Source organism: Thermothelomyces heterothallicus, assembly GCF_042370625.1.
Source record: "Thermothelomyces heterothallicus CBS 202.75 unplaced genomic scaffold P884_scaffold_11, whole genome shotgun sequence".
Taxonomy (NCBI): Eukaryota; Fungi; Ascomycota; class Sordariomycetes; order Sordariales; family Chaetomiaceae; genus Thermothelomyces; species Thermothelomyces heterothallicus.
This window is the reverse complement of record NW_027192572.1, coordinates 602,902-627,818: the sequence shown is the minus strand read 5'-3', so window position 1 is coordinate 627,818 and position 24,917 is coordinate 602,902. Positions and strand designations below refer to the sequence as shown.

Here is a 24,917-nt window from a genome sequence, read left to right as displayed (position 1 = left end):
AGACCAAGTAAGAAAAAAACCACGGTATTTGAAGGGAAATAAAACGAGGAACTAAAAAGAGACAAAAGAACCTAACAGCTCTCCCTTCTGTGAGGTATATGCCCGGGTGGGGCCGGAAAAAGAAACTCTCCCGCCGGGAATTGAACCCGGGTCTCGAGCGTTGTTCGATGACAAGCTCACATACTGACCACTATACTACGGAAGACTTGCAGGTGTGGACACCCGCCGTAGCGTCTGGTTGGTTGGAAGGGGCTCGCCCAGTTAGTGCTATAAGATCAGCATCGTGGACCGCCTTTGTCATAGCCCTTGCACAACTTGTCCCCTTGAAACAAACAGAAAGCATGAAATCAAGACCCTTCAAGGGAGAAATTCGTCAAGCCGTAATATCTCACATCATGTTCTCAGATTCTTCAGCTGTAAGGTTCTGATACACCCGAGGCCCGGGTCCGCTCTCAATACTCGAGGTTTATGACAGAAATACATTTCAGAACATAACTGCCCTCGATTCACATTAACCATGAACTTTTGGCGTCCATTGTACCCAAAACCCCGAGGCCACCTGGCTAAGAATACTAGCTGACCATTAACCCCTCCTTTAGCTCGAAGCCATTAGAGCAATGTGCTTGAGCTCGCTACAACTCGCGTTAGTTTGAGCTGTTGACGACATAACAATCCAAAAGCAGGCCACTTTTTTCCCCTTGAAAATCTGAAAAAGGAAAGAAAAGGAAAGAAAAGAATCAGACTTACTTCTGAACCTGTTCGCCCACCTTCATGGGCGGGTACTCGACCTCCTCACCCTCGTCCTTGCCCAGGTCGAACTGCTGCGCCCGGACGAGCTTGGCGCGCTCGGCCAGCTCCGGGATGGGCACCAGGTCGTAGTCGGACGACAGGTGCCAGAAGAAGGTGGACGAGATGCGAATGAGGGGCCGGTCCGGCAGGCGGGCGCGGCGCTCCTCAATGACCTGCAGGGTGCGCTCGTTGACGACGACCTCGTGGTAGCCGGCCTTGATCAGCCCGCCCGTGAGGTGCTCGAGCTGCTTGCCGGCCTGCACGAGCAGATAGTTGCCCGGCGGGATCTTGACGGGGATGCGCCTGCCCGTGTTGCGCGCCCAGATGTGCAGGCCCGGGTAGCGCGACCGGCCGTGGATGGTGAGGAAGTTGAGATCTGTATGGAAGCCGGCCAGGATCGTGTCCTTTTGACCGTACTTTTGAAGGTCGGATGCCGTCGGCGCGAGAAGGTGGGGCCTTTTTTTCCCCCCAACAATCCATGGTGTGTTTCGTGGTTAGCAATTGAAGGAAAAGAAGGTCGAGCCACGTCTCATAACGGGAGGGGGTTATTGAATTGGAGGAACAAGAGAAATATCATACCCATACCGGCCTGCATCTTTGAACGTGTCCACCGGGAGCCCCAGGCCAACGGCAGCCATCTGTGTGAGCCCCTCAACTCTGCCGGGCTGGTCAGCACCATCATCCTGCACTTCTCCCGCATGCGATCACTTTGGCCCTCGGGGCATCTCTCGTTTGATTTCGGTCTTGTTGTCGGCGTGATTGTACTCACGCATTCTTCATGGCCGTCCCCCATTGGTTCATCACCGGCCCCCAGCGCTCCTTGATGTGGGGAGCCTCGGGCGTGACGTTCTCGGCATTAAGCACGGGAAACTGCGTCTTGTAGGGGGGCTGCTCAACCATGCGCCAGAAGAACCTGCACTTGGGGTCGGGCGAGTGAGCCGAGATGTCGAGCGGGCGCTCCGACGGGGCCAGGCGCTCGATGACGCGCAGGCACGGCTCGTCGACGGCGCACTTTGGCTTCTCCGTGTTCTCCAGCGTCACGCCGATCTGGTAAGCCAGCTCGGGCCGCTCGTCCTTCTTCAGGTCGGCCTCGGGCTGCGCGAAGTAGTCCTCCAGGAGATCCAGGAAGGTGTCGTTGTCCTGCTCCGACACGCGCGAGTCGTGAAGCACCAGCGCGCCGTAGGTGATGAGGGCATCTGCCGCCTTGGCGCACTCGGCCTGCACCGCGGGCGAGTCGCGAGGTTGATGGAGGAAGACGTCCATGTCGATGACCGGGAGGTCCATCGACAGTTCTTGGGTCGACATCTTGTTAGGAAACGGTGAAAACGGCTGCAAATTGATCTTTGGTAAACGTGCGTAGAATGCGTGTTGGAAAAAGAAAACGATGATAATATCGAAAGAAAGAGGACGATAAGATGTTTGTGTTTGAATTTAATTCGGCGTTGGTTGCAACCTTGGAAGTGGTTCCCACTTAAACTTTAGCCTTGGCGATTAGACCTCGCCGTTTTAGAGCCCTGAAGAGGAAGGTCTCCCCAGTGGGGTGAGGCGACGCCGAGCCGCCGCGAGCACTTTTGAAGCAGGTCCAAGGGCTCGTTCGCAACCGTTCACATGGGCGGAGTCAACTACCCCGCCACTGGCACCCGCTCGTCGCCGACGGCCGATGGGAGCCGTTATCTGCCTTACTACGTACACGATCCAGACACCGGCCCCACATTTCACCAACGAAGCGTACGGTAAGACTGGTCGTGGACCGGAACGCTATAGTCTGTCATGCGGAAAAAAATTTGACAAAGACCCAAACTACAAGCGGGGGAACGCTGGTTGTCACCTCCCAACTAGTTATTAGTTGCACGCAAGATCCCAAAAAGAGAAGCAACCCACTGGTACACAAGCACTCTGTTTTGGGGCTAAAAAAGCTTGCAGTCTCTCCCGCCGGGAATTGAACCCGGGTCTCGAGCGTTGTGCAATGACAAGCTCACATACTGACCACTATACTACGGAAGATTTGCTGATGTGGTCACCAGCCGTAGCCGAGCGCTGCGAATCGGGATGGAATCTGAAGCATATGTAGCGTGCTGGAATGGAAGTACCAAGGCATTTTCCGTATTCTGAATTGTTACCATCCCATTCTAGAAAGCTTTATTAGAAGCTGGTGATTTCAAGTATCCAATGTGCATCTTGAAGTACAAGTCATGTGACAACTTATATTTTATATATTTTAATTGGTTTAGATATGTTTTTAGTTTTCAGTTATAATCGCCGGCTGGTCCTGAGGTCGAAGCCATAAGGCGGAACTAGGAGAGCTGTCTGGAGTTTCAGCTCAAAGCAAATCTCTATAATACCTTTCTATACGAAGTACGGAGGACGGACATCGGATTACTATATGTACTGTACATACATACCTAGATACGTTACATACCTACCTTACATATAAGCTGCCTAAACTTAGGGCTGAAAATTTGGTGACACCAACACCACGCACCAGCACTTATTGCCCTAGCCTGTAATTAGCAATGATCAACCTTGAGGTGTCGACGCCGTCAGGTTATTGAGTGACTTTGTAGATGGCATTTAGTCGAAGCAGGGGTGTCTAATGGCAACGTTCTATATAATACGAAATTTGGCTCCTCGTTTTACCTCGTAATGAGCGACGACATATTAATATCCGGCAAATATATAGTTACTCCGATTTGAAAAGGAGACTTGTACGTACTTCAGTGGCCTTCTCCCGGGCTCGTTGGGACCGGGGTTTGGCAAATCTGGAGGTTTGGGGTTGATGCGACGGGCTCAGCTAATCCTGCTGCGGCGTCTGTCATCATCAGTAGTAATCACGAAGGATAATATCCTTAAACCGGTGGCTGAAGGTACCTTGGTAAGATGCAAGCAAGGGCTGGCGCTTTGGCGCTGATGCACGGCTCACTAATTAAGCTTAATTAAGCGAAGGCTGTCTTGGGACGTGACAGAGATTCTTTTACGCTTTCACAAAACTGTACACATCTTCAAACGTGACTTGGCTTTTTTTTTTCAAGTTCCAGATGGGATTTCGTCGCTCTGGGTCCTTCCTGTTCCTGGAATTTCCCTGGAATTTCGAGGCTTTACGCCCCTGAGGCACATTCGTTTCACCCTGTCCGTGCCGCAATTCTGGACACAGCAAATCACTAACCTTAAAACCTACCACACGCTGAATGCTAAGCTTTTGAAGGAACAGGATTCCACCCAAAACAGGCAACTATGCGGCTCAGCGCCATACTGCGCGGTTGGTCCCTTGAAACTAACACTCGGGGGAGGGCGTGTTCCACCAGCTCCCAGAGGTTAATTATTTTGCATGCAATTCATGACTTCGGATCCAAACTGCAGGATCACTCCTTTGGCCGCTACCTAAAAAGTTGCTCCTCTTGGATCCAGCTCAGACGAATAATTACGCGCTCTACAGTGCTATGATACGGCGCCAGCATGGTTATATTTAAGAAATCTTGAAGCCCTTAGTCATTCATGATTCCGTTCGGTGAGTGATCACTCTGCCCGTGTCTCGCAAGACGGTACCCGCGGTCGAAGGAAAAGAAGATTTGTTTTCCCTTTCTTATCTTTTGTTTCTCTTTTCCCCCAATTTTTTCTTTTCTTTTCTTTTCTTTTCTTTTTTTCTTTCTTTTTTTTGCTCACGATTCCCTTTCCTCTCTTCATCCTACTTCTTGCTGTCGTCGAGCCTACTAGATCCTCGCCATGAAATGGCTTAGCGACTTTTACGAGCGGCAGTGGGAGGGCCGCTGGGCCGAGCGGTTCGCGAGAGTTCGGCCATACCTCCCTCCCATCAACTTTATCACACTTCACTATGCCTACTTCATCTTGTCCTGCCTCTTCTTCGCCCTCGTCTTTTGGGGGAGCGGGTCGTCATCCTCGGTCAAGATCGGCTTCCTCGACAGCCTCTTCATGATCATGTCCGCCCTCACGTCGACCGGGCTCAACACGCAAAACCTCAGCCAGATGTCGCTCGGGCAGCAGATTGTGCTGTTCCTCGCCATGTTGCTCGGGCACCCCATCCTCGTCTCGCTGTGGACTGTCCTGTTCCGGAGACACGTGTTTGAGAAGCGGTTCCGTGCCATCGTCAAGATGGAGAGGGAGAGGAAGCTGAGGGCCGGCTCGTCCATCTGGCTGTACTCGGGCTTCTCGGACCTCCTCGCGCTGGCTCGGCTGAAGTCGCTGAGCAAGAGCAAGTCCAAGTGCGACGAGGGACAACAGCAACTTCCGGGCCTAGGGAGCCGGATCCGGGCCGGTCAGTCCTCGACGTCGGAAGTGCCCGGGTCCGAGAGCGGCCGGCCGAGGGAACGAGACTTGGAGGAGGGCCTCGCACCAATACCGGAGAACCGTCTGCCAAGGAGCCCCGGGGCGAGGAGCGTCGTCTTCGTCGAGCCGCCTCGCCCGCCGCCGGGGAAGGCGGCAACGCAGGGGATCAACAGGGACCGGACCGCAGAGGTGCGCAACTTCCTCCAGGAGAAGAGGAAAAACGTGGGCAGGAACGGGGAGTTCTTCAACCTGACGCTCAAGGAACGCGAGTATCTGGGCGGCGTCGAGTACCGCGCGGTCGAGGTGCTGGTCGTCACGGTCGCGCTGTACTACGTGCTCTGGCAGGTGCTCGGCGGGTTGGCTCTCGGGGCGTGGATCGCGGCCAACGCGGCCGAGATCCCGACCGCGAACGGGCAGAACGCCTGGTGGACCGGCATCTTCCTGGCCGTGTCGGCCTTCAGCAACACGGGCATGTCGCTGCTGGACGCGGGCATGACGGCCTTCCAGTCGGGCTACTACTTTGTCGTGCTCGTCGGCGCCGTGCTCATGCTCGTCGGCAGCCAGGCCTCGCCCATCTTCCTGCGCCTCATCATCTGGGTGTGCTCGCGCCTGCTCAGGCTCGCGACCGACAGCCCCAACTACGAGGTGTGGAAGGAGACGTTCGAATTCATCCTGCACTACCCCCGGCGCGTCTACATCAACATGTTCCCCGCGCGCCCGACTTGGATGCTGGGCCTGTGGCTGGGCGCGTTCCTCATCGTCGATTGGATCATGTTCTTCCTGCTCAACATTGGGAACAAGGCGCTCGACAAGATCCCGCCGGGGCCGCGGGTCGTGGACGGCCTCTTCCAGTCGGTGTGTAAGTATACTTAGCACTATTAATCAGAACCCAATCAGAAGAGAAGCACAGAACGACACGTCTCCAGCCCCCTTTCCCCTCCACTCCCCCTTCCAAGAAAGAGAATGAGCAGTGAGCAGTCCTGTGCTGACCCTTACACAGCCATCTTGTCCACCGGCTTCTCTATCGTCTCTGTGTCCGCCGTCTACTTCGGCCTACAGGTTCTGTGGCTGATCAAGATGTATGCATCGGCCTATCCGACCTCGATCACCGTGCGCGGCTCCAACGTCTACGAGGAGCGGTCGCTGGGAATCTATGCCGGAGACGAGCCCGAAATGCCACACGACGACAAGAAGGAAGGGGTGGTGGAGAAGAAGAAGAAGAAGAAGAAGAAGAAGAAGAAGGAGAAGGAGAAGGAGAAGGAGGAGGAGAGCAAGACATCTGCTGGTGGCGGCTTATTCCTCACCTCCGGACCAGTCAATTCCAGAGCGCAACAACCCCTATCCCCCACCTCCGTCGGCTCCCAGGCATCCCGACTCTCGCGGTTGTCGGTCGCCTCGCGGGGGGGAATCGACAAGATCGTCGATATCGGCCGCGAAGGCGGTCAGTTCATCAGCCGGCAGCTGCAGCGGCGCATGACGGGGTTCCAAGGCGTCGGGATCCCCCCCGGGCCACTGCCACGGCGGCCGAACAAGAGACCCAAAGCCGGCGCCCTGACCAGCGCGCAACCGACCCCCTACATCCAAACCGGCGGCGGAGGCGGCGGTGGCGGCAGCACTAGTAGCAGCACGGTCAGCGTCAACACGCGGTACGGCAACTACTATAACAACGATGACGGCCAGGAGAAAGAGGAGGAGGAAGAAGAGGAAGAAGAGGAAGAGGAGGAGGAGGCGGGGCGGGGGCCGGACCTGATGGCGCACCACGTGCGCAGCCAGCTGTCGCACGACGTGTGGTGGGTGGCGCTGGCCTTCTTCCTGGTGACGGTGATGGAGACGTCGCACACGCTGGAGGACCCGGGGGCGTTCAGCCTGTTCAACATCCTGTTCGAGGTGGTGTCGGCGTACGCGAACAACGGCATCAGCACGGGGCTGCCGGCCGCGTCGTACTCCTTCAGCGGCGGCTGGCACGCCGGCAGCAAGCTGGTCCTGATCCTCGTCATGCTCCGCGGCCGCCACCGCGACCTGCCCGTCGCCCTCGACCGCGCCGTCAAGCTGCCCAGCATCGACCTCGACGACAAGGAGGAGGACGACGCGGAGATCCGCCGCTCCATCAGCCGCACCGCCGCCACCCCCTACATGGGCGGCGGCGAGCAGGGCAGTCCGCAGGCCCGCTCGCCCGGCCGCAGCGTCATCAGACCCTTTGCGCCGGTATGAGGTTGGGGGTGGCCTTTCTTTCTTGTGCTGTATTTGTTTTCACGGTTTTTTTTTTTTTTTTTTTTTTTTTTTTTTTTTACATCTCATTTCCCTTCGGCAGGTTCAATTTTCAGTGTAACAGATCATAGAGCTAGGAAACTAAGTTCAAGTAATTATATAGCACATGAACAGCTGCAGTTGGCGCGCAGACTCGAAACACAGGAATGAAGAGATTGAAACCCAACGTTCTAATTATGCTCTGGTATGAAGTCATGAACCCAGGTCCCTTGTCCAAGGCTCTAATACGACGCGAGCCAACTGGATCGGTTATTAATAATAGCACATGGGAGGCATGAGCATCTCCATATTTGTGAGTCGTCCCAGATTTTGGGTTCTTGGGCGTATAAGTAAGTACCTACAGTGCTATACATGAGGTTGAGTGGATCATATAATAGTTGATTCGTTGATGGAATCTTTGCATCCTTGCATCCCTCTTGTTCGAGCCGTCTCCTCGTTCTCCCTGTCCTTCCCAAGCTAAGAAGAAGACCGATTCGTTATCACTTATCCAAGCCTTTAAAGCGAAGAGCTGTTGGTTTTTCTATCCCCTTCCACAATCCCCCCCTCTACCCGGTTCCTCTCTCCACCTCGACATGATGCTGGTGATCTCGTGGCTCAAGGGCCCATCTCCGGCAAACTCCAATCCACTTTGCCGGGCGCCATCTTGGCGACATCAGCCTCCACGACGGCATCCCTTTCCTTTCCGACGAAGGGCAGAAGTGGATCGCCTCCCGGACAGGCGAGAGCGCTCCCGGCCTTTCTCTGCACCAACGCTGTCCACCTCAGCTCGAGCATGGGGGCTGCCAGAGCGCCGTGTGGTGGAGGAGTGCCTCGGCGTTTTACGCGGCGACCCCTTTCAAGCGCATATGTCCTGTCACGGACACTACACTGTCCTGTTTCAGCGCACTATCGAGGTTGCGTGTAGCGAACGCGCCGATCACAGCGCCATCGAAGCCGTGACGGCCCGCGCATGCATCTTTTCATTCCGCTCCCTCCTGGCGCTTCACCACATGTATCCTACATCGATGCCCTCCCACGAGGCGACAGGGAGGTGCCGCTCCTGGTCCGACAAGCAGAGCTTCGAGATGGAAGGCGTCGGTTCGAGCCTGGAGCTGGCCGTCGAAGCGAGCCGATCTACCGGGAGACAGACAAAGTCATGAACGTTAATTATATGTTGTATCATTATTTCGTCGTTAACCTAAGGTATATAATTATTACCCATCCATGCCGTACCTAATTAGTCGTGGACTGATCACGGTCGTCTCCGCAGTCACGTCACTGCCTCTTCTGGCGTCGTAATTATTCAACGACATGATTACCCAATGAATACTGTCGAGAAATAATAATCACCCATTCCTCGTCCCGTTCGGATCAAAACCTGGACCGCAACCTCCTGAGCCCCAGCTTCAAGATGTTGGTGTGCATCGACCTCCTGACGGACCTGGTCGGCGAGCTGCTCTTCTTGCCGCCGCTGGCGCTTCCCTTCGCATCGGCATCAGCATCACCACCGGTGCTATCCCAGTGGCTCAGCATCTGCTCAAACAGGGTCCTGTTGCCCAGGACGTCACCGAGGTGGTCGAGCAGGGGCACGCCCTGGGAGGTGCCGTTGCCGTTGCCGTTGCCGTTGCCGTTGCCGTTGCCGTCGGAGACGAGGGCCTCCATGAGGTCGACGAGCAGGGTGGTGACGGGGATGCGCATGGGGACGCGCTTGATGTTGAGGACGCCCTCGATGTAGGGGATGTGGCGGCCGTAGTTGATGGTGCTGTTGCCCTTGGCGTGCAGCTCGACGACGCCCTCGGCGAGGGCGGCCCGCTGGGAGTCGAGGATGGCGGGCAGGTTGGGGATCAGCTGGTCGAAGTAGAACTCGCCGTCGAAGGCGGGCGTGTTGTTGCCCGGGCGCAGGTCGAAGTCGTACAGGCGCACGAGGCCGAGGTTGACGTCGCCGGCCATGATGTTGAACGAGACGTTGCCCAGGCCGAGCGCGATGACGCCGGCGTTGGGGATGAGCAGGTGGCCGCGCAGGTTGCGGCCCGACGGCTCGGCCGGGATGGAGAACTTCATGTCGAGCACGCCGAAGCCCTTGAGGTAGTTGAGCCCCGGCACCTTGACCGTCTTGTCCATGCCGACCTTGTAGTCGAGGGCGCCGAGGTGGACGCTCATGTCGTCGGCCTTGATGTGGAGGTCGACGAGCTCCTTGTCGAAGAACTCGTTGAACCAGGCGGTGATCTGCGTCTGGTTGAGCACCTGGACGACCTGCTCCGGGACGTGGATCTTGGTCTCGCCGTTGATGTGCTGGTCCGGCATCTGCAGCCTCAGGAACGGCCCCTTGACGTCCGTGTCGTCGTGCTCGGGGTCTGCCGGCGGCTGGTAGAGGTTGAGCGGCAGGGAATCGATCTTGACCCCCAGCGGCGTGTCGAGCATGGTGTCCATGCTCATGTTCAGGTGCGTCGGCGCCGTGAAGTTGAGCGCGCCTCCCCTCACGGGCAGCTCCTGGTCCTTGACCACATTCCTGATGATTGCCGGGATGATCACCTTGAACCTATTCCGCGGCTGTCAGAAGAGAGGGAGCCTTTCACAAGAACAACAAAAAAAAGGGAGAAAACTGATGATGCGCTTACAAGATGGGGAGGAATATCGCCAGGAAGATGACTAGCGCGAGGACATACGCCCACCAGAAGCGGCGGAGATGCTGCTTCACCTTCTCCCGCTTGGAGAGGCCGACGGGTGCTCCCTTCTCGTGGACGCCATCATTGAGCGAGGAGGCGTCGTCGAGGACGTTCTCGGGGCGAGTGCCTGCCGCGTTGGCGACAGGGGCCTGTGGTCCCGTCGTCGTCGTCGTTGGTTGCGTGGCCATGGCTCGGGATACGCGATGCGGCGGCGACAAAAAAAGTCTCTTGAACGATCTTTTTTCTTTTTTTTTTGTTGCAATCCGCAATGCAGAACCACACGAGATCGCGGGCGGCTGAGGGGATGGACACGGAGGGAGGCACACACGGTCACCGATCAGTCGAGACGCATGGTCCGCCTGACGAAGGAGAGGACTCGGCCTTAACCCGTCGACAACGCCGACGACACTTGAGCGGCTTCGCGCCCAAGGCTGGCCGAAAAGTGCGGGGAGCAAAGCAGGCCGGCCGTCTTTCCGAGTTGTCGAGAAAAAATCCATGTGATATGCTTATCAAAATGTTGGGCACATATCAAGGCAAAGGGCAGTGACGATGTAACCTCGTCGCCCCGGGCCTGTCACCCCAGGTTCGTTCCGGGTTAACTCCGGATTAGTGTATAACGATGAGCTGGGGGAGGTGGAGAGCAGCGTCCATCCTTCGCCTAAACGGGGAGCCCAGGTACGGAGTAGTGTAGTGTAGTGTACACTAGTGTCCACTACGAAGGCCCCTCCCGCCTCTCGGCCGTGTGACTGTCGATCTCCCCCCGCATATCCCCCGCATTCTTGGCCAGCCGAGGTTGACAGAAAAGTGAGCAAAATGTGGGCAAGCATCTCATTCGCCAACAAGCGGCTTGTTCGACATGTTGGGCAGACGGGCGGTGATCTTTTGGGCAGGTTCCCTTGTCCATGTGTACATGTACACATGCGTAGTACTAGTCGACAGGGGTCAGCGGGCACGAGTGGAACTAGTGCACTGTGTGTGTGGAAAAGCCGGATACCGCACAAAGCTTGTGAAAGCCAAGCCGCCCGAGAGGTTCCGCTGCGTGGGGTGGCTTCCAACGTTGTTCAACGGGGTCCTCGTGGAGTGGGCGCTCCGGAGAAGTGACGTGCAGATATGGTGTTGCGCCCTACGATGCATGCCTCACAGCCCATCAACTGCGATAGAGAAAGGGGAAAGGAGGGGGGCAAAAAAGAAAAAAATAACGAAGAAAGAGAACAACGTCTCCGAAGAGGAAGAGTTGGTTAGCAACTGAAACAAGTATGATATTATTAATCGCTGCTTCCAACAGGTGGCCCATATCATCATCGCTACTAACCCTAGGAGCTGCATGCTCTCAAAACCAAAAAAAAAAAAAAAAAAAAAATCGACATCTTTACCTCGCTCATTCAAATCCCCATCGTTAATTACTAAGTATTACTCATAAAGATCTTATAATGCGTCCATTCATCATTCCATGGCTCATGACGCCCCAGTCTACTGCTTGCCAACAAACTCCTTGAGGACGGCGTGGATGAGGTCGGCGAGCGTGGCCACGAGCTGCAAAATGGGGGGATCATCATGTTAGCCGAGAGACCAGGGAGATAGATGGGTAGGATAGGAAGCAAAGATGCAAGGGGTAGGGGAAAAGAGGGAAACATGTCGTAAGGTGTTACGTATACGTAATACGTACCGGCGTGGCGTCGTCGATGAGCTCCGAGGTCTGGGAGACAAAGGTCTGGCTCAGGAGGACGCCGGCGTTGTGGACGAGGCCGACGACGGCCTTGACGCTCTCCGGGGTGAGCAGGGGCATGACCTGCTCGACGATGCCCTTGACGTCGATCTTCTCGACGGCGTCGAGGAGCGGCCTGGCGGCGCTGACGAGGCCGGCCAGGTCGACGCCTCCGAGCTCCTCGAGCAGCGGCGTGACCTTCTTCAGGAGGCCCTCGATGTCGACCCCCTCGAGGGCGGCGACGAGCGGGACGGCGCCGCCGACGAGCGTGTGCGTCTGGTTGACGAACCGGGCCGTCAGCAGGTCCTCGGCGTTGTCCAGCAACCCCAACACGCCCTTCACGCTCTGCGGCGTGAGCAGCGGGGAGAGGGCGTCGAGCAGGCCCCCGAGGTCGATCTCGCCCAGGGTGTCGAGCAGCGGGGACAGCTGGCCGACGAGCTTGGCAAGGTCGATCTTGCCGACCTCCTCGAGCAAGGGGGACAGCTGCGAGAGGAGCGGGGACGCCTGCTCGAGCAGCCCGGCCAGGTCGACCTTGCCGAGGGCCGAGAGCAGCGGCTGCAGCTGCTTGACCAGGCCCTGGAGGTCGATCTCGCCCAGCGCCGACAGGAGCGGGCCCGCGTCGCCGATGAGCCCCTTGGTCTGCTTGACGAACTCGGCCGTCAGCAGGTTCTCGGCGTTGCCCAGGAGGCCGAGCAGGCCCCTGACCGACTCGGGCGTGAGCAGCGGGCTGACGGCCTCCACCAGGCCCTTGAGGTCCACCTTGCCGAGCTCCTCCAGCAGCGGGCCGACCTGGTCGAGGAGGCCCTTGAGGTCGAGGTCGCCGAGGCTGTCGAGGAGCGGGCCGGCCGTCTTGAGGAGCGACTTGAGGCTGCTGACCGTCTCCTGAGTCAGCAGCTGCTCCGCGTTGTGGAGCAGGGTGACCAGGCCCTGGACGGACTCCTTGGTGAGCAGAGGGGCGACCGCGTCTAGCAGGCCGTCGAGGTCGATGTCCCCGAGCTTGTCGAGGAGCGGGCCGGCCGTCTTGAGGAGCGACTTGAGGCTGCTGACCGTCTCCTGATCCAGCAGCTGCTCCGCGTTGTGGAGCAGGGTGACCAGGCCCTGGACGGACTCCTTGGTGAGCAGGGGCGAGAGGGCATCCAGGATGCCCTCCAGGTCGACGTCTCCGAGCTTGTCGAGCAGCGGCGTCACCTTCTCGAGCAAGGGGCCGAGCTCGCCCAGGAGCGGCGCGGCGCCCCCGATGAGGGTGGAGGTCTGGTTGACGAACGAAGGGGTGAGCAGGGCGGCGCCGTTGGAGACGAGGGACTCGATCTTTTCGACGTTCTCGTCCGAGAGCAGCTTCAGGGCGCCGCCGATCAGGCCGGCCAGGTCGACGCCCTTGAGCTGGTCGACCAGGCCCTCGAGGTCGAGCCCGTCGAGCATGTCGACGAGCGGGCCGGCCTTCTCGACGAGCTTCCGCAGCAGCTCGGGCGCGGGCGGTTGCAGCGTCTGGGCGAGGTAGACCATGGCGTCGTGGAAGCCGTTGAGGAACTCGGGCGTCAGCAGGCCCTCGACGGCCTTGAGGATCTCGGGCAGGTCGCCAATGGCCTTGATGAGCCCCCGGATCAGGTCTGCCAGGTCGTCCAGGCCGAGGAGTTGCGCGGTCACGGTGCCGCCCTCGTCGCCACCGTCCGTGACGGACGTTGTGGCAGCACCAGCACCAGCACCACCACCACCACTACCATCACCACCCTGGCCAGACTTGTTCGCCGTGCCATTGTCTCTCCTGAAGACGGGAACGACGTGGCGCTGCTGCAGCTGCTGGCTCTTGAGCAAGGCATTGAGCTCCGTCAGGGCGTCCGTCAGCTCCGACTTGGGCACGATGGCCAAGTTGTGCTTCTCGAGAAAGGCGACGAGCTCTCCCGGCGACAATTGGTCGATCGACTCCCGGGCGAAGAGGCCTACGGGAGCCGACGCCGCGACGAGCAGCGTTGAGAAGCGCATGGTTTGCTATGTGTGCGTCCGTTAACTCCCTTCTCTCTCTCTTTCTCTCTCTCTCTTTTTTTCTTTTTTTTCTTTATTTCTTTTTTTTCTTTTTTTTTTCTTTTTTTTAGTGCGCTCCAGAGACTCAGTGACGCAGAGGCTGAGGTGGGATTTCCAGGCCCCGAACCATCCAAGTGAGCCGGCGAGCGAGCGAGATGGGGGTTTGCGAAAGGGCGAGCTCAGGGCGGGAACTGGAACCCAGCACAGGGACGGACCAGAGCTAAGTTCAAGGTAAACATGGGAGGTGCCAAGGTGATGGAGGTGCTTATTGAGCTCTCGACTAGGGGACCCGCCGAAGTGCACATGTCACCGAATTGGCGCTGAGGCAGGGTCTGCTCCGTGGAGCCCGACGATCTGCTTGCTCCATACCTTGATCGGGTACAAGGATCACACCCCTGGCCGTTCCTCTCCACACCTCGGCCGGAATCTGGGGATATTCCCCAGAATGGGTCTACCCCGCACACTCAAATGGAGCAATGCGACCCGCCGACAGCAGATCCCGAGCGGAGAAGTCGCCGGCTCCATCCAACTCCTCCGTACGTGAACTGTGCGACTTATGCAGTTGTTCTCGTTTTTTTTTCTTCATGATTGTTTTTCCCACGCCCACGACTGGATGGATAAAATCAGGTTTGCTACCCTGGCTTGCCCAGACGGCGGGATCATCCTCAACTATTAGGGCTATTCCGCCTCGGCAGCTCTAATTAATACGCAGCAATTGTACTGTGTAGTGGTTGGAATTGGGGTATCTGTACTGGTTGAAGCAGTTCGACAGACCGCATGCACTAATACCTAGGTACCTACCGATTCCGTAATACCCTCCACACTCGGTAAGCTGCTCGGTGGGTTATACATTCGCGTTTTGCCGGCAACATGTGATTGACAAAGCTGACAATACTACGGACGGGCACGCTCTGAGCTGACAAGGGCCGGGTAGCTGCGGTAATCTCTCACTGTCGGATGGATGACTTTCTGATCCTTGACCAAGAATGGCGCCGTCGGTTCATATTTTGCGCTGCCTTGTAAATGCAATAGGCATCCTGCGAACGAAGTCTGATTAATAATAATTAATTAGATATTCGTGTCGAGCACCCCGAAGAAATCAAAAATAATCAACCTGGATCTGCCCTACACATGGAGTCGACATGGAATAGTAGACCATCGTTTTATCCAGAGAATAATTATGAAACCCCCTTGGCCATGAAGTAAAAGGAAATCCCCCCCAAACCCCAAAAAGAGAAGAAAAGATAAATCACCCGTTCAACTGGGAAGGCAACAAACCCTAATCAATAATCAATCATTGCGCCGCCCTGTAGTCCACTGCTCCGGAGCTGCTCAGCACGCCCGCCCTGTCATAGTAGGTGCGGGCTCGGACGTAAGGGTCTAGCCTCCAGTAGGCGTCGCTCAGCTGCTTGGCCACCTTCCGCCGGTCGGCGGACGTCTGCTTGGCCTCGGCGGAGCGGGCGTCGAGGGTGGCCCATTCGACCGACAGGCGCTCGAACCGGCGGACGAGCCCGTCGCGCTCGGCCTCGACGTCGGCCTTCTTCTCCGACTCGACCCGGTCGTTCTCCCCCGGGACGGGCTCGATGTACTTGTACTCCCAGCCGTCCTTGCCGCCGAAGCACGTCTGCAGCTCCTCGGGCGCGATGAAGCGGGCGAGGTCGGCGCCGCCGCTCGTGAAGTTGATCTTGGACGCGATGACCGGGTCCAGCCACGGCCTGATCACCTTCCATACGCCTGTAGAGGAGCGACGGGGGGGGAAACAGAAGGGTTCGGGTGATTTAAGTCAGATATCAGCAGCCCCCCTCGGGATGTCACACTGCGAGCGAGGGGCGGGTGTGTGTTCACGAACCCCAAAAGACGAACGGGGCGTTGTGCACGAGCACGACGCCGAGGTACTCCGGGTACCTGGCCTCGAAGACCTGGACGAGGAACTTGACGACGTGGAAGTCCATGTTCTTGAGGCCGAAGCCGGTGAGGTCGAAGAGGAGGCAGGCCTTCTCGCGCGGGTGGCGGAGGGTGGTCCGGATGGTCTCGATGTTGTGCAGGACGAAGCGCTCCATGGCCTCGGCCGACTGCAGCTTGGGGTCGTGCAGGCGGACGCGGATGACGAAGACGGGGCGGCGCTCGCGGTCGCTGCCGCGGACGTAGGCCTTGCCGGAGCGGTACTGGGCCAGGAAGCTCCCGTCGTCGGCCGGGGCGTCCGGGCCGCCCGGCCCGACGGCGTCCCCGCGGCGGATCACGTCGGCCTCGAGCCGGCGCTCGTGGCGCCAGCCGACGGCCGACGCGAGCATGGCCACGGCCCGGTCGACGTCCCACTTGCGCGCGCGCAGGAAGCGCAGCACCAGCACGTCCGGCTCGTCCGCCAGGATGAAGCTCCACAGCCGCTCCCGGAAGACGGCGGCCGACTCGAGGCCCGCCGGCTCCAGGTGCCGCTCCCGCAGCTCCCCCGTCCGGTCCGCCGGCGGCAGCTTGTCGCTCCCCTCGACGCCGCACAGCCGGAGCAGGTGCGCCCACGCCTCCTGCAACTTGGCCTCCTCCTCCGCCGTCAGGTTGTCGAGATAGCCGGTGAGGGCGGTCACGCTGGTCTCGGACATGGTGAAGTCTGGCCGTAACTTGCCTAGTGAGAGAAATAAAAGAATGGTAAGTAACCAACTATAGGCCAGCAAATAAATACTAACCGACCAAGTGTCTTCGAAGGAGGTGATGATGAAGATGAAGAGGAGAGTAGTTTGGATAAGGCAAAAGGTACTATTACACAATGACTCGGCCCCGGAGTAGTAGATCCTACTAGTACGGAGTCTAGGTGTCTCCTCAACAACCCCGGAGGCGGGTTCAAGTCTGCCGGACATGAGCCCAGGCGGTTTTTGAGCGAGTATACAACCACCCCACCCCTTGAATCCTGAATCCTCTTTTCCTTTTCCTCCTTTGTTACTCCGTAGTATGTGTGTGTGCGTGTGCGTGATTGCTCAACGTATGTCTCGGGGAGGCGTCGCACTGGCGGCGATGTGCATGAGACAGTGTGCAGCAGCCACAGATGCTCATCCACGCCAATGATCGCCAGGTTCCCCACGCTCGGTGGACGATACTATTTTTTTTTTTTTTTTTTTTGGGCAGTTTCCGATACCGAGGCAGCGGGTTTCGATGTCGGGGGATGGACAAGAAGGGTCGGTTTCGGAGATAATAGAGGGAAGTGTGTGCGCGGGAGAGAGACGATGGAAAGCTCGGAAGATTGCCCCTATTTCGGAATTGCGATCGCTTTTTTTGCGCTAGTTAATGAACTACTGCACCCCACACACATGGGGGGCGGGACAATCCCAGCCCACCCAGCAGGGGGGTTCTATGTACACTACTGTACGTCCATATACTAAAATAAAACTACAGATGACACTGCACCCACTACGGATACGCTCTTCCACACTACTTGGTAGTAGGCAGCCCATCCCCATGGGGAAGAGGGGCATCATATTAGTGGGGTGGGGGTAGTTAATCCGGAGGAGGGGGCGGTATTCCTGTCAACGAGCAAGGCGAGGGCGGAATCAACATGGTTGAGAGGATGGTGGTTTTAGTCGAGTTTTCCCAGATAATTAATTACCCGAGGTATTCTCGACGACTCGAGGGCGATGATCCAGCTGGCACGCACGACGCTGCGAGACAGGAGGCACGGATCACTCTTAATTAGTGTAGTCTATGTACATACATAATTACATACCTTGTGTTGTCATCTGTAACAACAGAATCATGCATCAAATCTATGTTGAATTGCATTGGACAGACCACAAGAACATTGATTCAAGGATTCGATTTTTTTTCTCTAATTATTGGCTCATGCCGTCCAGGCCCCTTCAACAATAAACACTCGAATCGGGTCATGCAGCAGGCATCAATAGGTGCAGGAATGACGGTGAACAAAAAAAAAAGAATAAAACAAGGCATCCGAGGGATCTTGATTAATAGATAATTACACTACATGATAAACTCCAATTCCTTGGACAGGTCCCCCCACCTGGCCCTGGCCATGTCGGCAAAGTAGTTGGTCTTGGGGGCCCAGACGCCGGTGCCGCCCTTGGGGAGGACGTCGCGGGCGGTGCGGAGGTAGGTCGAGGTGAGGGTCATCATGGGGCGCTCGGGCATGTCCGGGCGGGCGGGGCGGGGGACGGCGGCGGCGGCGCGGCGGTCGCGGAGGCGGCGGAGGATGCGGACGAAGAGGCGGGCGCTGACGTCGGCGCCGAGGGTCCACGAGGCGGTCTCGTAGCCGGTCAGGAAGAGCAGGTTGGGCACGTCCTGCAGCATGGCGGAGCGCCAGGCGAACTTGTCGCGCCAGCGGAAGGGCTCGCCGTCGAGGCGGAGGTCGATCCCGCCGCCGAAGCGCAGCCTGAGCCCCGTCGCCGTCACGATCACGTCCGGGTGCAGCGCCCGGCCCGAGCCGAGCTCGATCGAGCGGGGGGTCACCGTCCGGATCGTGTCGGTGACGACGTCGGCCTTGCCCGAGCGCAGGGCGGCGAAGAAGTCGCCGTCGACGCAGGCGCAGAAGCGCTGCTCCCACGGGTTGTACCGCGGCCGGAAGTGCGGGTCCCACGGGACGGTCGGGGGCAGCTGGCGGAGGGTGGCGCGCTTGATGACGCGCTTGGCCAGCGCGGGCCAGGCGCGGCAGAAGGCGGTCGTCAGGTGGCTGCGGACGAGCCAGAGGAGGCGGCAGAGGTAGTGGGCGGCGGCGGCGGGCAGGACGGCGAAGAGCAGGGCGGTCAGGAGGCCGCGGGAGGGCAGGGAGAAGACGTAGCCCGGGCTGCGCTGCAGCATGGTGACGCGGCGGGCGCGCTCGGCCATGGCGGGCAGCACGGTGACGGCGGTGGCGCCGCTGCCGATGATGACGACCTCCTTGTCGGTGTAGTCGTAGTCCTCGGGCCAGAACTGCGGGTGGATCACCTTGCCGGCGAAGGTCTCGATGCCCGGGATGGCGGCCTCGAGCGGCTTCTCGTAGTCGTAGTAGCCCGTGCCCAGCAGCAGGAAGCGGGCCCGGAAGACGGCCGGCGGCTGGTCTTCCCGCCCGTCCACGACGACCCGGACGTCCCACCGCTTCCCGGCCGAGCTCCAGTCGGCCGACACGACCCGGTGACGGTAGAGGATGTGCTGGTCGATGCCCTGGGAGCGGGCCGACTGGGCCAAGTAGGCCTTGATCTGGTCGCCCGAGGCCAGCGCCGTCTTGTGCCTCCAGGGGCTCCAGGGGAAGCCGAAGGTGTAGATGTCCGAGTCGGACCGGATGCCGGGGTAGCGGAACAGGTCCCAGGTGCCCCCGAGCGAGTCCCGCCCCTCGAGGATGGCGTAGGTGGTGTCGGCCGGGCCCTCGGTCTGGATGCGGTACGCCGCGTTGATGCCCGAGATGCCGGCTCCGACGATGAGGACGTCGAAGAACAAGCCGTCGTCATCCGGCCGTCCCGGACCCGCGGGGGTGCCGTTGGCCATTGTGGGCATGCAAACACACACACACACACACACACACTCTCTCTCTCTCTCTTTCTCTCTCTCTCTCTCTCTCTCTCTCTCTCTAGCTCTGACAGACACTCACACGGCCCAGACTCACACCCCACCCGAGACGGGAGCAAGCTTGATGAAGGACCGGAGCAAGGAAAAGGGGCTTTGGTTGCTTGAAAGGGCACAAGCCAGACGCTTCACTGCTGCCGAGATTGATTGAAGTCGAGGGCGTCAAGCCATATATACTCGGGGAAAGAATCCACTGACTCAAGGTTCGTAGTTGTGGTCGTAATTAGTCGAAGACTGGAGAGGCCGGACGCAGAGAACTAATTACGGAGACAAAAAGAGCCAAAGAAAGAGAGACATGTATGTATCTGTCGTGTATGGAATTACGTACATACTGCGAGTGTATGTACACGCGCCAAGCAGAGCTGAAGAGGGACTACCGAGTCCGGATCTGACCCGATGCACCTCGCAAGCTGATCGGCGATCGGGATGTTGCCGGTCCAGAATGGTTTATTGCGTAATTACTCCAGAGAAGATGGGTCTCTGTGCGGACAAGATCCGACGCAGGTCCCAGGTCGGCAACCTTTTGTCGTCAGGTCACCCCGATGTGACCTTTTTTTGGGGAAGTCTTTGAGAGGACATAGTTTCCTGGCTATTGAACATTTGCCAGACTCCGCGGAACTTCTTGGAGTCGGCAATCACATGCAAAAAGGGCAAATGGGGTGTGGTGGGTGAATAATGGCTGGCTAATTTGGGCGAAGAGAGGGGAGCAAAAGGTGGCAAAGGCAACTGTGGATAATTAGAACCATCTCGCAGTTCGCGGTACAGGAAGTAACGAATCCTTCTGACCGGGCTCCTGACCAGCGGTCGCAAGGTCCATCCGGGTTGGGCTTGACTTTGCGAGCTGCTCTGCCTTTTATGCTAGCACCACGTGGTTGTCTTGTAGTTACTCGGGCACTTTACAGAGTAGTCTAACTCTTGTGGACCTCGAGCGCCGGGTAATCGTTTTGGCACGCCAACCCCCACACCCTTTTTTTTTTTTCTCTTCTTACTGCACGCGGATGTACACTACAGAAAAGCTTGAACCCTTCGCAGTGCTGTTGGCCGAGAGAGCAGAGAGTGACATCATGTTCGGCACCTACAACTCGGAAGCTAAGCCCCCAAGGGAGGCATCACCGAGATGCGATGAGACAGTAAACACGGGTCATAAAGATACTGTATATCCTGTGTTTGTTTCCCTGTCGTTCTCCGCAGCAACCCCGCATGACAACTCCAACTTGTGGATTGGACCCTTCTTTTTTCCGTGCGCCTCGGATGTAGCTTGTATTCCGTACTTGTTCCATTACAGCAACAAAACCTAGCCCTGTATGGAGCAAACAAACCACCCTCGGCAGGCTCGTGTGGCCTGCCGCTCCTTGTATGTACATACATACATGTCAGGTATGTAGATAGTTATGAATTGTACCATACATTTGTACAAGCATTGCCGTGTCGTTTTGGTGTGATGATTCGCCAGATGAACACTCTCGGTCCGAAGGAGAACGATTTCTTCTTTCAGCCTGTGCTCTGGTATACATAACATACATGAACACAATGATATGAAGACTTGATGCCCGATGCTCCATATTCCCCAACTCGTTCAAGGGTAATCCCCATATCGATGGTACTCGGATAATTTCCATACCCAAGTTAGCCTACATAATTCGCACCTCTTCAAGGCCCACCACTCACTCCCGTATGTCCTCGTGATGTACTCAATACCGCGTTAAGGTAATTACCTATTGTGTAACCGTGACAGCCGGGGCCCCCTCTCCCCCCTCCCCCCCTGAGTGGGCGTAAACAAACCGCAGGGAGACGACCACCTCAGCACCTCAGCACCTCAGCTTGAGATCGGTCGAGGCCAGGAAAAAGGCGCGTGCCGCCCTGGCGGCCTCCTCGGCCTCGGCGGCGAAGCCGATGCGGGGGCCGAGCAGGATGACGTCGTGCGGGCAGTGCCGGGACCGGTGCAGGTGCACCCTCCAGCCCGCGTCGCCGTACCGCTGGGCGAGCAGCTCGATATCGCCCCAGAGCACCTCGCGGTCGCCGCCGTGGATGAACATGGGCGGCGGCCGCGCCTCTTCTTCTTCTTCTTCCAGCCGGAACGGGTGGTGCAGCGGCGCCAGGTAGGGCCCGGACGGGTCGACGGCGCCGTAGCCCGAGACGGCGGCGGCGCCCCAGCGGCCGAACTCCATGTTGAGGTAGTCGGTGCGGTAGTTGGGCGAGGCGCGCATGTCGTGCCGCAGGGCCGCCGCGACGTCGACCCAGGGCGACCAGAGGGCGACGGCGCCGGGGCGCGGGATGCCCAGCGCCGCCCCGTGCTCGGCGATGTAGCGCACCAGCCCGAGCGCGATGGTGCCTCCCGCCGAGTCGCCCGACACGACGATCTGCCGCCCGGGGATCCCCCGCTCCCGCACCAGGAACAGGTACGCCGTCAGCGCGTCCTGCACCGGCGCGGGGAACCGCCCGTTGCCCCTGCCCCTGCCGCTGCCGCTGCCGGTGCTGGCCAGCCGGTACTGCGGCGCGCACACGTGCGTGCACCCCATGTGCCGGATCAGCGTCTGCGCCGCGAAGCCCGCGTCCGCGTCGCGCCCGTTGCCGACCGCGAAGCCGCCCCCGTGGAAGTGCAGCGCCACCACCAGCCCCGGCCGCACCAGCGCCGGCGGGGGCGGCCGCGCCGGCGTCCAGGTCGCCCCGATGGGCTCGGGCCGCACGGCATCGTCATCGTCGTCGTCGGCGGCGGCGGCGGCGGTGGTGACGGCGAGGTCGCCCCGGTAGTAGTAGTAGTAGTCGTCCTCCGGCTTCTCCTCCTCCGACCCCTCCTCCTCCTCCTCCTCCTCCTGCTGCTGCTGCTGCCGCCGCCGCGGTGGCCGCAGCACCTCGAACCGGTTCCCCTCTCGGCCCGGCCGCAGGTGCAGGCGGTCCCCCCAGCGCAGGAGGGACCAGTAGAGCAGCACGAGGCGGACGACGCGCACGCGCACCGCCTGGTTGAGCGTCCACTCCCTGGCCGGCCGCATCCACGGCACCAGGCACAGCACCACGTCGAGCGCAAAGTGCGAGAGCAGGAACGGCGTCGCCACCAGCGTGTAGCAGTACGAAAGCAGCCGGATCGCCCGGCTATTCCGCACCTGGATCTGCGCCGTCGACGTCTGTGTCTCCTTCATGGCGATAGTTGTCCGTTTTTTTTCTCTCCTTTCTGTTCTTTTTCTCTCTCTTCTCTTTTTTGGACGGCCAAAGGTCGGTGGAGACGATATGACGATGTTTGTTGGGAACTCCGGGTGCGGATGGGGTGAGGTGTGGTTGGCGATGGTGTGTATAAGTGCGGATTAAGGGTGCTAAGTTTAATCTATGTAATCCGTACTGTAGTCCGTACTATTTCTATATCGGATCGATTCCGGAAGAAAGGGGGGGGGGGAGAGGAAGTGGGCCAGTCCCCAAGGGCCGAGGGTTCTTGGCTTCCACGGCCGGCGCTTTGCCGTGCCCGGAACAACCGGTACCTATATCTGGTACGTACGATACTGCAGATACTACGGTATGCACGCGTAATAAACTTCTGTATTGATGTACGGATGTACATACCTACATACGAAGGTACGTAGATACCTACCGATTTCACGTGTAAGACCAGATCTGGGTTGATCATCCCTGTAGAACCGCCGCATAATCTTGTAGGTGTCTGATTCGGGCTTTACGTGCGTGTATGATGTTTCCGAGCTGGAGTCGCAGCCAACTGAGCTGTGTGAGACAGGCCTCGTCTCATTAATTACAGCTGGAGGGCTCCATGATTCAAACACCTCCCTAGCAACCAAACTGTTGAATCCTGTTCAGTGCGTATGCAGTACTCCAAAAATGGCGTCCTGCCGAATCTGCCGCGTTAGATAATAATAGCTGATTACCTGATTAGGTACCGAGTTTTCTGGCAATCTTTCTCTCCACGTCCTGTCACATTCCCATGAAATCATATCCTGTCATGTCGTGGTGTGTCCTGTCCTGTCCCCATCCTATCTGGTTCCCTGGTGAATAATATCGACAACCTATCTTACAAGCGCCATCCTGTTCTACGGCTTGACCGCACCGGCGGCCACCCCGTCGCGCAGGAGCTCCTGCAGCCAGGTGGGCCAGCCCCTGATGCCGGAGACGCCGGTGGCCGAGGGCGGGATGATGAGCTGGCCGCCCCTGCGGCTCTTGATCTGGGCGACGACGTCGTCGGCGACGCGGTCGCTGGTGAGCAGGCGCACGCCGGCGCGCTCGAGGCGGGCCGAGAAGCCCTCGATCAGGGGGGTGCGGACAAAGTTGGGGTGGACGACCGAGGTGAGCACGTTGCGGGCCTTGTACTGGTGCTTGATCTCGGAGGCGAGCGCCTCGTGGAAGGCGAGCGCGCCCGCCTTGGTGGCCGAGTAGTCGGCGGCCGTGGCCAGGGCCACAAAGGAGGCGATGCTCGCCACCGTCACGATGTGGCCCTTGTTGACCTGCACCATCCGGGGGAGGAACTGCTGCGTCGTGAACCACATGGACATGAGGTTGACGCCGAGGATGCGCCGCAGGAAGGTCTCGTCCGCCTGGAGGATGGGCGCCGTCCTGGCGACGCCCGCGTTGTTGACCAGGATCGACGGGTGGCCCAGCTCGCGGCGGACCGCGTCGGCGGCGGACCCGACCGACTCGGACGACGTCACGTCGCAGCGGAAGAAGCGGACGCGCGGGTTGCCCTGCAGGTCCTTGGGCAGGTCCTGGATGTCCAGGACGGCGACGCGCACGCCCAGCGCGGCCAGCCGCTCCACGATGCCCTTCCCGATCCCGCTCGAGCCGCCCGTGACGACGGCGATCTCGTTCGGCCAGTCCCAGCCGGGGGCCGCCGTCAGCCGCCACGAGTTGGCGGCCATGGTGTTTAGCGCCCCGTTCACCGTGCGCACGAGACCCAGGGCGACGAGCACCTGCAGGACAGTAACCGCCGCCGAGTTGGGCAGCGAGCTAAGCGGTGCCGCGGCCTGCTCGGGGAGGTGCTGGGCGATGGCGGCGAGAACATGGCGCACTGCGTCCGGGTAGTGTGTGAAAGAATAGAGTAACGGACCCGTCAAGAGGGGCGACAGGACGAGACGCTTTGCCGCGTCTAGCAGGTCGATGACTGGAGAGTAGAGGACTGAGGCCATGGTCGTATTTTGTTTTCTTTTTCTCCTTGTTTTCCTTTTTTTTTCTCCCCAATTTATCGTCTTCTGCTTTTGTTGTGTAAATATGATGCCGACCGTGATGGGAAACTGTCGCCCAAAAATTGGCGAACTAAGAACAAGTTAGAATAATTAATACTTTGAGGCCGTGAACGCCCTTCAAAGAATGAGGAGCGGGGAAGGGTAAAATTATATTGAATCAGCGATGTCGCGGCAAACGTAACAATAGAACGAGCAGCGCTCAACCTCAGGAATGGTCCCTGCCGCATCACGGATAGTTCAGTTATATGAGTTCGTGCATCTTGGCGGCTCAACAAGTTTCAATTTTTACAAGTGTGTATCTCTTCCCCAGTCCCGCGTGTACTACTGAGTACACACTAATTAGTGAATTTCTGTAATCCGTACTGTGAGCAGTCGCGAACCGGTGGAGGAAGGAACCCTCGCGCGCAGCCTCGGCATTGACCCGACAAAATCGGAAGCTAAGCCGGACTCGGCAAGCATCATCAAGTTCAGGAGGCAATTCCCCCGCGAACTTGG

General features: G+C 58.5%; 7 protein-coding genes and 2 non-coding genes across 9 annotated transcripts; 1 reads left to right on the top strand and 8 right to left on the bottom strand.

The window, feature by feature from the left end:
• Positions 1–125: 125 nt before the first annotated feature.
• P884DRAFT_t90 lies at positions 126–205 on the bottom strand. The gene has a single exon. It is a non-coding gene; the product is annotated as a tRNA-Asp (tRNA).
• Positions 206–301: 96 nt separating this feature from the next.
• On the bottom strand, positions 302–2,279 carry P884DRAFT_223936 (uncharacterized protein). The gene is made up of 4 exons (XM_069439577.1): positions 1,559–2,279; positions 1,369–1,446; positions 748–1,245; positions 302–632 (listed from the first exon to the last, which is right to left on the bottom strand). The coding sequence occupies exons 1-4, from the start codon at positions 2,092–2,094 to the stop codon at positions 596–598; spliced, it is 1,149 nt and encodes a 382-aa protein (XP_069297607.1). The 5' UTR covers positions 2,095–2,279; the 3' UTR covers positions 302–595.
• Positions 2,280–2,713: 434 nt separating this feature from the next.
• P884DRAFT_t89 lies at positions 2,714–2,793 on the bottom strand. Its single transcript has one exon. It is a non-coding gene; the product is annotated as a tRNA-Asp (tRNA).
• Positions 2,794–4,493: 1,700 nt separating this feature from the next.
• P884DRAFT_307401 (cation transport protein-domain-containing protein) lies at positions 4,494–7,311 on the top strand. Its single transcript, XM_069445131.1, has 4 exons — positions 4,494–5,929; positions 6,071–6,270; positions 6,334–6,688; positions 6,788–7,311. The coding sequence occupies exons 1-4, from the start codon at positions 4,510–4,512 to the stop codon at positions 7,279–7,281; spliced, it is 2,469 nt and encodes an 822-aa protein (XP_069297606.1). The 5' UTR covers positions 4,494–4,509; the 3' UTR covers positions 7,282–7,311.
• Positions 7,312–8,688: 1,377 nt separating this feature from the next.
• Positions 8,689–10,171, bottom strand: P884DRAFT_200735 (uncharacterized protein; the record flags this gene model as incomplete). Its single annotated transcript, XM_069438313.1, has 2 exons — positions 8,689–9,856; positions 9,936–10,171. The coding sequence occupies 2 exons, from the start codon at positions 10,169–10,171 to the stop codon at positions 8,689–8,691; spliced, it is 1,404 nt and encodes a 467-aa protein (XP_069297605.1).
• Positions 10,172–11,453: 1,282 nt separating this feature from the next.
• P884DRAFT_269804 (uncharacterized protein) lies at positions 11,454–13,668 on the bottom strand (the record flags this gene model as incomplete). Its single annotated transcript, XM_069442295.1, has 2 exons — positions 11,454–11,516; positions 11,650–13,668. The coding sequence occupies 2 exons, from the start codon at positions 13,666–13,668 to the stop codon at positions 11,454–11,456; spliced, it is 2,082 nt and encodes a 693-aa protein (XP_069297604.1).
• A 1,076-nt stretch (positions 13,669–14,744) lies between these two features.
• On the bottom strand, positions 14,745–16,778 carry P884DRAFT_243491 (CRAL-TRIO domain-containing protein). Its single transcript, XM_069440324.1, has 3 exons — positions 16,463–16,778; positions 15,557–16,324; positions 14,745–15,441 (listed from the first exon to the last, which is right to left on the bottom strand). Exons 1-3 carry the CDS (start codon positions 16,554–16,556, stop codon positions 15,002–15,004), a joined length of 1,302 nt encoding a protein of 433 aa, XP_069297603.1. The 5' UTR covers positions 16,557–16,778; the 3' UTR covers positions 14,745–15,001.
• An 892-nt stretch (positions 16,779–17,670) lies between these two features.
• Positions 17,671–22,538, bottom strand: P884DRAFT_243488 (uncharacterized protein; the record flags this gene model as incomplete). Its single annotated transcript, XM_069440323.1, has 3 exons — positions 22,098–22,538; positions 21,061–22,028; positions 17,671–19,213 (listed from the first exon to the last, which is right to left on the bottom strand). Exons 1-3 carry the CDS (start codon positions 22,380–22,382, stop codon positions 17,671–17,673), a joined length of 2,796 nt encoding a protein of 931 aa, XP_069297602.1. The 5' UTR covers positions 22,383–22,538.
• A 334-nt stretch (positions 22,539–22,872) lies between these two features.
• P884DRAFT_259648 (uncharacterized protein) lies at positions 22,873–24,727 on the bottom strand. The gene has a single exon (XM_069441370.1). It carries the CDS (start codon positions 24,363–24,365, stop codon positions 23,277–23,279), a length of 1,089 nt encoding a protein of 362 aa, XP_069297601.1. The 5' UTR covers positions 24,366–24,727; the 3' UTR covers positions 22,873–23,276.
• Positions 24,728–24,917: the final 190 nt, after the last annotated feature.